The 10,098-nt window shown below is 53.5% G+C and overlaps 1 protein-coding gene across 1 annotated transcript; it reads right to left on the minus strand.

Annotated features, from left to right (window-relative positions):
• Positions 1 to 983: 983 nt before the first annotated feature.
• Positions 984 to 9,195, minus strand: ANKRD33 (ankyrin repeat domain 33). Its single transcript, XM_038164222.1, has 5 exons — positions 8,993 to 9,195; positions 7,454 to 7,856; positions 6,680 to 6,809; positions 5,390 to 5,530; positions 984 to 2,146 (listed from the first exon to the last, which is right to left on the minus strand). The coding sequence occupies exons 2-5, from the start codon at positions 7,769 to 7,771 to the stop codon at positions 1,362 to 1,364; spliced, it is 1,374 nt and encodes a 457-aa protein (XP_038020150.1). The 5' UTR covers positions 7,772 to 7,856; positions 8,993 to 9,195; the 3' UTR covers positions 984 to 1,361.
• Positions 9,196 to 10,098: the final 903 nt, after the last annotated feature.

Here is a 10,098-nt window from a genome sequence, read left to right on the forward strand (position 1 = left end):
CCAGACCCTCCCCAGGTGCACCCAGCTGTCCCTTGGGGTCGCACTGAGCCATCCCCACGATGGCAGGGGGCAGAGGAGCCGGTGGGAGCCGGTGTCTCCCTTCCCCCTGCATGGCAGGAGCCAGGCTGGCACGGCTGCTGATGGCACGGCTGATGGCACGGCTGATGGCACGGCTGCTGATGGCACGGCTGCTGATGGCACGGCTGCTGATGGCACGGCTGCTGATGGCACGGCTGCTCCATGTGCCACCCGCCCCCGGCTCAGCTGCGAGCGGCAGGGAGCTGGCCAAGCAGGGCAGCCACGTGCCGGGGAGCCCGAGCGAGCCAAGGCAAGGAGGGGAACAGACAGGGAGGCTGCAGCTCCTTCCCCACTGCAGGGAACCCTTCCCTGCCTGCGGCGCGGCCCAAACCTCCCGGTGCCCCACAAAGGGCAGAGCTGCAGCCTCAAAGGGGGAATGTGGAATTCTGTCCCCCCCCAAAAAAGGGGGTGGTCTAGGGAGGGGGCTCCACACCTGGCCGAGAATTATTTATGACCTGGGTGAGTTTTGCTCTGAGCACTGCTGCCCTCCCGGAGTCAAACTCTGCCCGTGCTGGAGGAACCAGCAGCCCAGCCTCACATTCCTGCACCCTGGAGTGGAGCTGGGTTTGAGGGGATCTGGAAATATCCTGAAAAATCTGGGAACACCAGCACCCTGCTGCTGCTGCTCGGCAGTGTTGGAGCTCAGGGGGCAGCTGGGATGGAGCCCGTGAGCATCCCAAGCTTCATTTCTAGCCTGTGCCTGCCGCTGGTGCTCCTTCCATGGCACGGAGATGCTCCCTGTGCTGAGCCTTGGTGAGTCCATCCAGCACCGGGGAGCACACAGGAGTGGGGAACGTCACTAAGGAGGTGACAGGGCAGCCAGGGGACACTGGCAGCAAAGGGGGAGAATTCCTGCCAGCCCCACAGCAGCCCTGAGCTTTATTCATGGAATCAATCCTGTTAACATGGCAACCACTTCCATTTTAATGTGCTCAGCCACATTCCAATGCATCGAGAGCTTGGGAAAATCAAAGAGGCAAAAAAAGGAAAAAAAAAAAAGAAAAGAAAAAAAAAAGGGAAAAATAGGAAGGACTTGTGCCACAGTCCTGCTCCCTGGCATTCCCAGAGCTTCAGGGTCTCAGGACGTCGGTGCCCAGCACGACATGTCCCATGCTAGGGTGGCCACCCTTGGGGTGGAGAGGACCAGAGGCCAGGCAGGGGCCTGTGAACCCTCGGGGATATTCCATTCCCATCCACCGGGAACAAAACCCCCCCTGTGCCGGAAAAATCAGCAAACCCAAGGGGACAGCAAGAACCTTGTCCCCACCCCAACACCTCCCGCCTTAGCCTTTCTTTTTCTTCTTATCCTTCTTCTTCTTCTTCTCCCCCGTCTTGGCCTCCTCGGCCGCCTTCTTCTCCTCCTTCAGCACCTTGTACCTCCACTGGGGCGGCTGCAGCAGGTGCTTGTCCTTCACACGTGGCTTCCTCTCCCCGCTGCCCGAGCCAGAGGCTTTGCTCACTTTGATTTTGGGGACGGGCTCCCCGGGGAAGACGCTGTTCCCCCGGCGCAGCCACAGCGGCAGGAAGCTCAGGAACCGCCTGGGCGGCGGCGGCGGCGGCGGCAGCGGCCGGAGCTCGGCCACGGCCTGGCCATTGCAGGAGGATCCCCCCGTGCTGGGCCTCGAGGACGTTTCTGATTGCTCATCTGGATCCGCCACATGCTGCCCGAGGATCTCCGGCACCGACAGCCTGCGCTTGCCCACCTCGGGCGGGCTGTCGGGGCACACGGTTTGGCAAGCGGTGGCCACGAAAGGGCTGGCGAGGGACGTGGTCATCCTCACCATGTGGTCCAGCACGCCGTCCTCCTCGGGGTTGCGGGGGATGTTGAGGGTGAAAATGGAGCGGATCTTCTCCGAGAGCCTCTTGCTCCTGGATTTGGGGCTCAGGGCTTTGGCCACCAGCTCGGCCAGCGCTGGCCACTCGGGCTGGTACTGGGCTGCGAACTGCTCGGCGCGCGGGCGCCGCAGGAGGCTCCGGATGCGCACAGTGGTCTCGAAGCGGCCGGTGAAAGTCGCCCATTCCCTGGCTGTCTTCCCCTTCACGGCATCCACCGCCTGCAGGTCAGCTCCTGGGGACAGCAGAGAGCACCGTGATGCCTCAGGAATTCAGATTTGATGTTTTTCAAACCCTGTTCTGCATTAACGCATAACTCTAAACTTCACATCAAGTGTTAGCTGCTGTCTTCACTTTTTGGTCAGACAGAACAACTCCTGAAGGACACCCGACAGCCTCAGGCTCCAAAATGTACAAACAGAAGTGAAGTGAGGGGATGCAAACTGGGGGAATATGACTTTGTTACCCAAAGGTAATGAAGGTAATGAATGACTTCATTACCTGAAGCTAATTGGAGGATTTACTCCTGATATACAAATGGACAAAACTTCTGTCAGAAAAACTCATCATCCATCCTGGGTGTATCCTCTGGGAGGCTTCTGACTGCCCAAATTGTTTCTGTTTATAATAGAAGTTGTAAATTGAAGGCTTTTAATAAATACCCACTTTATTCTTTGCCCTTGACCTTCGTCTGTTCCTTGTCCTCTGACCTTGTCTGGCCTCTGTTCTAGGCAGCCTCTCCAAGGCATCATGACTATATTGTCCCACGCTGAGCAGCAGTGCCACCCTGAGTGGCAGTGCCACCCTTCCCCAGGAACCCCGAGGTATCGTGGCAATGGTCCCCTGAGCGGGGAATAATCAGCACTGCTCTGTGATTGCAGAAGGCTGATTAATTGCTTTATTATGCTATATTATATTGCATTATACTATTAAGAAACTCGTAACCCTTACAGACTGTCTGATACAGCTCCAACCTAATTGGTCAATCAATCCAAACACCATCCAGTGTCCAATTAAGAAACCACCCTTTGGTGAACAATCTCCGCAACACATTCCACGTGTGCACAACAACAGGCGCAGCAAGCGGAGGTAAGAACTGTTCCTCATTCTCATCTCGGAACTTCCTCACAGCTTCCCAGAAAAATCCTGGGAGAGAGCTTTGTGTCTCTCTGTTCAGAGCCTGGATGAGAGCTGTGGGACTCCAGGCAGCTCTTCAACATGCATTTAGCCCATCCAAGAGTTACAACAGTCCAGGGTCATGGGCGACAGAGCCTGTGCCTACAGCTGTCAGCTCCAGCCACAGGCAGGCCTGGAGACCCTTTGGTTTTGGTTACAGTGCATTATTTACTTTTCTTCTGGTTACAATGCATTCTTTACTTTTATTTTGGTTACAATGCATTATTTACTTTTATTTTGGTTACAATGCATTCTTTTCTTTTGGTTGCAATGCATTATTTACTTTTCTTTTGGTTACAATGCATTATTTACTTTTATTTTGGTTACAATGCATTACTTACTTTTCTTTGCTGAGCATCTTCATGCAGCAGAACCAATCTATACTTTAACTTTTACCTCTAGCCTATCATAACCACTCTAATTACCACATTCATGTTACTTCTCCACTCACATTACAGTTTAAGCTAGAAGTTGTTTTTCAGTTTTCTTTCAGTGGAAAATTCTGAGACTTTTTTCTACTTGCAACATCTGCTGGCTTGTTTGCCTGTGCTGTCTTTCTGCTTGGTAAAATCACCTGATTTGAGGTGGGTTTGTCCTTTGCTCTGAGCCATAAAAACCCCTTCTAACTCACACCCCCTTTGCCTCCTTGGTTATCCAGTGAGATTGGCTCAGCAATTCTTTCCTCTATATCAAAACTTGCTTCCATCTCTCCTCCTTCTTCAGATTCTACATTCTAAATTCTTTCTGCCAAGCGTCTGTGAGACTTTCTTGTCAAACTTTCACCCTTCCCGACACAGAGGTGTGAGAGACGGTCTGAAGTTCCCCTCATCTCGCCTCACGAGTGTCTCAAGGACAGACCTCGGGACCCTGGGGACCCCAATTGGAATTTCTGGCCTGCCAGTCATGGATGAACATCAAATAATTCTGAGCAGAGTTTTCTGGCCTGCCAAGCTATTGTTTGCAGGGGTGTTTGCTGCTATGGAACACTGAGCCCGGTGGAAGAAGAAGGGGGACCTTGCCCTTCTTCACCTGCACCTGCTTTCACAACAATAGCCCTGGAATTTCCCCACCTCTCAGCTTGGTTGGACTTTTCTGGAGTAAGGTTTTTGTGGTCCCCACAGAGGACCCTTCACGTGTTTCACAACCACCATGACAGACGGGCTGAGATGGGAGAAGCCTCTCCCTCAAGGACTGAGACATGGAAACCCCGACATGCAGGAGCTCCTCCGTAGTTATGATATTTTATGAAAATCCCTTTGCTAGGATTTCCTTCTCCTGAGAAGCTGAAGGGCCTCAGCTTCAAGTGTAAACAATTTGTTATCTGCTGCTGTGGAATGCAGCAGGTGCTTCCTCGACTGGTCAGTGTGGGATGTTTCTACTTGCTGACCAATCGAGGAGGCAGCAGCTCTCGGACTAGCTAGGAGTCACAGAACTTTGTTATTCATTCCTTTCTATTCCTGTCTCACCTTCTGATGAATCTTTCTCTCTGTTCTTTGTAGTATAGTTATAGTGTGGTCTTTTTTAATGGAATATATATGATAATATAATAAACCAGCCTTCTGAAATAGAATCAAGATCTCTCCTTCCCTTCACCAAGTCCTGACTGCCCAGAAGACCCACGGTAATAAATGGTGACCCCAGACGTAGCAATATTCCCCCTCCTCCCAGGGATTGAGAATGAAACCCCTAACTTTACAGGAGGAGGTGTGTGGGGAGCCGACCTGACCAAAGCGAGATGTTTGCCTGCCGGTGTGACCATTGGACCAATGGCTCTCGCCTACTGCTGAGAGTATGGACCCGTCTTCAATGCCTTCTTTCTCCTCAGCAGTTTCAATAGACTGTTCTTTATTGTATCTGATTCCCCCCAGCAATTTCAAGACCTGTTCCCCCCCAAAAAAAGGACCATAAAGAACCTTGACTTAACCAGTGTCTTCGAGATCTCCCCTGACCAGGCGAACTCCATCAAGGACTTTGAAGGATTTTGTTTCTCTACGTTTGGTAGCTACACCTGCCTTCTCTTCTCCCTTCTTTTCCCTATTCCTTCCTTTTCCCCAATCCCCCTGACGCATTTGCTGCGGTCATTCAATAAAGGCGCGTCTGTTCTGACTGATACTGCAATCCCCTTTTCCATGTTGGGTTTTTTTCACTCTGCGATCATTTAACGAACCATCACGAACCCCGCTCGCGGAACGGATGGCATTAAATTGGCGCCATGGACGGGATGAGCACGCGTATGTGATTAGCACACATATGCTAATTACACGTGTGATTAGCACACCCAGGGTCTCGGGGGGACGCTCACCTGCCAGCAGCAGGGCGGTGACGCAGTCCTGCCGCCCCTGCACCGCCGCCTTCATCAGCGCCGTCAGCCCCCGCGGGTCCCGCTGGTCCACCTCCAGGGCAGGGTAGTAGTTCAGGAGGTAGTTGACGATGGTGATGTGTCCTTAACAGCCAGAGAGAAGCTGTGTTAGAGTTCCCGCAGTCACCGGGGGCCACGGCTGGACAGAGAATTTAGCAGCTGCATTCCGTGGGGGCGCAGGTGTGGAGGATTGAAGGGGTCAGGACTGAAAGGGTTTGGGTTTATTTTGGTTTGGGTCCATTTTGGTTTGGGTTTCTTTTGGTTTGGGCCTATTTAGTTTGGGCCTATTTTGGTTTGGGTCCATTTTGGTTTGGGTCCATTTTGGTTTGGGCCTATTTTGGTTCGGGTCCATTTTGGTTTGGGTCCATTTTGGTTTGGGTCCATTTTGGTTTGGGCCTATTTTGGTTTGGGTCCATTTTGGTTTGGGTCCATTTTGGTTTGGGCCTATTTTGGTTCGGGTCCATTTTGGTTTGGGTCCATTTTGGTTTGGGTCCATTTTGGTTTGGGTCCATTTTGCTTTGGACCTATTTTGGTTTGGGTCCATTTTGGTTCGGGTCCATTTTGCTTTGGACATATTTTGGTTTGGGTCCATTTTGGTTCGGGTCCATTTTGCTTTGGACCTATTTTGGTTTGGGTCCATTTTGGTTTGGGCCTATTTTAGTTTGGGTCCATTTTGGTTCGGGTCCATTTTGGTTTGGGCCTATTTTAGTTTGGGTTTATTTTGCTTTGGGCCTATTTTGGTTGGGGTCCATTTTGCTTTGAGCATGGAGGGAGCAGCACTGATGAACCAGCTGCTTTAGTGGAGAACACAGGAAAGAGTCAAAAAATAGAAAAAAAAACCAAAAAATGATGAATTCTAGCAAGGAAACAATGGGAATCGAGGGTGGTCCCCACTTTGGGACCCTTCTCCTTCCCCTCCCGGTAAATCAAGGGGAGGGAGCCAGACTGGAGGTTAGGGTTTGGAGCCTTTAGCAGGTAAATCCCTGTGACTCCTGGGGCACAAGGGGCAGCTCCAGCCCAGCTCCGCCGCTCCACCCAGCACCACTGCGGGAATCTCCATTTCCACACCAATTTCAAAGCAGAGCTGAGGTGACCCACAAATGTAGCTGATGTCACACATCCCTCGGGAGCACAGCTTTCACCACAGGTCCTTTTGGGGTTTCTGGGGAAGCACAGGGGGTCCCATCCCTTCCTGAGGGTGCTGCCTGCGCCAAGGCCGGGCACAGTGCTGACCTGCCTGGGCAGCCATCATGAGGGCCGTGTTGCCGTCGTTGTCCTGCTGGTTGATGTTGATGTAGGGACACTTCTGCAGCAGCGGCACGATATCCACAAAGCCCTTGGAGCAGGCGACCATCAGCGCGTTCTGGAGAGGGAACAACGCTCAGCACCATGTTCCCACCACGGCCCTTCCAAACTGTCCCCCCGCCCAAACCAGGCTGGTGCAGGATGGGAGGGCAGACAAGGTTCTGCCCCAAGGATTGGATCAATCCCAGGAGATCCATCCCACCCTCCTGCCCCACCTGCTCTAGCAACCCCAAGCCTTCAGGATTTGCCTGCTCCTGGAAAACCCCAGGTTTGGATCAATCCCAGGAGATCCATCCCACCCTCCTGCCCCACCTGCTTTAAGCTTCAGGATTTGCCTGCTCCTGGAAAATCCTCATTTTGCTCCAAGGATTGGATGAATCCCAGGAGATCCATCCCACCCTCCTGCCCCACCTGCTCTAGCAACCCCAAGCCTTCAGGATTTGCCTGCTCCTGGAAAATCCTGGTTCTTCTCCAAGGTTTGGATCAATCCCAGGAGACCCATCCCACCCAGGTCTCTCCCTCCTGCTCTAGCAGCCCCAGCCTTCAGGATTTGCCTGCTCCTAAAAAAATCCTCATTTTGTTCCAAGGATTGGACCCATCCAGGAGACCCCACCTTCCTGCCCCACCTGCTCTAGCACCCCCCCAGCCTTCAGGATTTGCCTGGAAAGCCTCGCTCAGCTCTGCAGGTGCCCAGCCGCTCACCCTCCCGTTGATGTCCAGCTCCGTGGCCTCGCTCCGGGTCACCCCACGCTCCAGCCTCTCCCACACCAGCTTGGCATCATTCCTGGCACAGCACTGGTAGAGGCTGAGGAACCCAGCCCCGCCAGCCTCGGGGGACACCTCGTAGCAGGGGTACACGGAGTCATCAGAGAAGATGCTGCTGGTGTCCGAGGGCTCCGAGGATCCTGAGGATGCTTCCTCCTCCTCCTCCTCCTCCTCATAGTGCAGCTCGGGGTCGGAGGCATCCAGGCTGACAGTGGGAGCTGCAGCTCGTTCTCCTCCACTGCAGGCATCTGTCATCCGGCCCGGGCGGGGGCAGCGAGCCCTGCCCGGGGCCAGGAGCCGCTCCCGGCTGGCCGAGGGGGCACTCGGGGCTGTCTCTGCCCTGTGCAGACACAGAGGGGGAGTGGGAACCGGGGGGGGCTCCGAGGTCCCTGATCCTGCTGGGGACCCTCGGCTGCCTCCCAGCCTCCAGCACAGCCCAGGGTCCATCCCCTGCCCCCTGCAAACTCTCCCATGGGGGTGTCTGGGAGCTGTGACACCCCCAGAAGGGAGCAGCCCTGCCATGGTGCCATGGCACAGTGGGAAAAACAGGGGGACACCCTGCTGAATTTCACCCCTTTCTGACCCAGAGGTGGGGGTCACTGAGGGGATTTAAAAAAACTTTTATTCCATTTTCGGTCCCATGTGAAGGGTGGGACAATGCAGATGTTGCAACTCACGCCATCACAATTAGAGGCTAATTATCTCCTAATTACAATACATTAGAAGCGTTTCTTGGCCTATCGGCTTTGGCCACACCATGGTGTAGATGCCTTAAAGCCAATTATCTAAAATTACCCCTCGTGGCTCCTACTACAATGCGTCTTTCATAGTTCTGCTTCTCCGAAGTATCTGGTCGTATTTGCACCTTTGAACCTTGTTTTTGGCTCCATTTCTCTCTCAGCGATGTCTGTCCTATTCCATGGCATTTCCAAGCCAGCATTTCTTATCTCAAGGTTTGCTGACAGATGTGGGGGCCTCCTGTCAGGCTTGGGGAATTCTCTATAAATCCATTTCCCCCTCTCTCTCATGGGCATTGGGTGAGTGTGGTGCAGCCGGGAGGTGAATCCAGGGCTGTGCTGGGACTGGGAAGGCTCCAGGGCTGATGAAGAGGACGGGGAGATGAAGAGCTGGGCTGCTGTGCAGAGCACCAGTGGGGAGGACACGTCCCCCCCTCAGTGCCACACGCAGGTCTGACCCTTCCCAGCCCCCTCCCCACTTATCCAGGGCACATCCCAAGAGATTCAAAGGCTTTTCCCACGGAGCAGCAGCTCCTGGCTCCCCCGGGACACAGAGCCCTGGGACAGGAGCTGTGGGCAGGGACACAGAGGGATCAAACCCTCTCACTTCTGAGCAGAAGCCAGCAATCCATTAATTAATGGGTGCCATGAAAGGAGGAAAATTCGAAATTCCACTAAACTTCCCCACTCCTTAGATGTTCCCAAGCAGGCTCTGGGCATGGAGGGAAATTCCTCTCACCTGGATCCTCCCTGGGGCTGCTCAGATCTTCCCCGTGGGTCCCTCTTCAGCTGGGCAGCATCCCGGCCACAACCAGGAGGGAAACCTCACCGAGCAGCCATGGAATGTCCCTCCGTACCTTCTGCAGGGAAAAAGAGGTTTGTGCCCTGTGCCTGAGGTGGCCTTTTGGCACCAAAGCTGTGACAACCTGCACGTTGACGTGGGCTCAGCTACCCAAGAGATCTTAAATTAAACTGTTGCTTAAAATGGTTGCATCCAGCCTGAGCAGGATCAGGACAGGATTTAGTGTCTTTAGCTGAGGAGCTGCTGGGAGCCCTGGGCTGTATTTTTATACCTGTCTCACCGTGGTGTGACTGTGCTGCCTGAGCAGTCCCACAGGCTCGGCTGAAACCCCAAAACCTCCTCCCACCTGGCTTTCTAGCCAGGTGAATTGGCTGAGCAGATAATTCTGGGAAGCTGCTGCTGCACTCAAGGGCTTGGACATCTGAAATGTACACGTGCATTCAACAAGCTCTGTGATTTTTCCCCTTGAAGCTGCCTTGGAGTTTCCATCCTTCCTGCTCCACTGGGAATGAATTCCAAAGCTCTCAGGGCAGCCTGAGCCCAGGAGCTGCAAAAATCATTTCCCAAATTCCACATGAAGCCTGAGTCTCATCTCTCTTCTCTCTTCCCTCTTTTCTCTCTTTTCTCTTCTCCTCTCCAGCTTTAAAGGGGTTGTTGTTGTTGTTCGTATGCTGTGGAGGTTTTTATGTGTTTCCTGAAGTTCAAGGGCCATCGGGACTGTGAGAGGGCATTCCCAGCCCCTGGATCAGCTATTTTCTTGCCAAAAAAGGCAGGATTTGGTGCCAAGGCAAATCGTGGGAGGCTGCGCTCCGCAGCAGAGCCCCGGAGGGCACTTTGCTGCACGCATGAAAATACGTGAAATATATTAAAAATATTAAAAATATGGATCAGGGGAAGGATCCCAGCTGTTCCCTCTGTGCTGGGAAGCACGAGCTGGGAATTCTGGTGCTGAAGGTGCAGATCCTGGTGCTGACCATGCTGAATGTGCAGATCCCAGGCACAGCACGGTCACCACGGCGTCACCCTGCTGTGACACCTCCTGC

Source organism: Motacilla alba, chromosome 29 (assembly GCF_015832195.1).
Source record: "Motacilla alba alba isolate MOTALB_02 chromosome 29, Motacilla_alba_V1.0_pri, whole genome shotgun sequence".
In the NCBI taxonomy this organism is placed as follows: domain Eukaryota; kingdom Metazoa; phylum Chordata; class Aves; order Passeriformes; family Motacillidae; genus Motacilla; species Motacilla alba.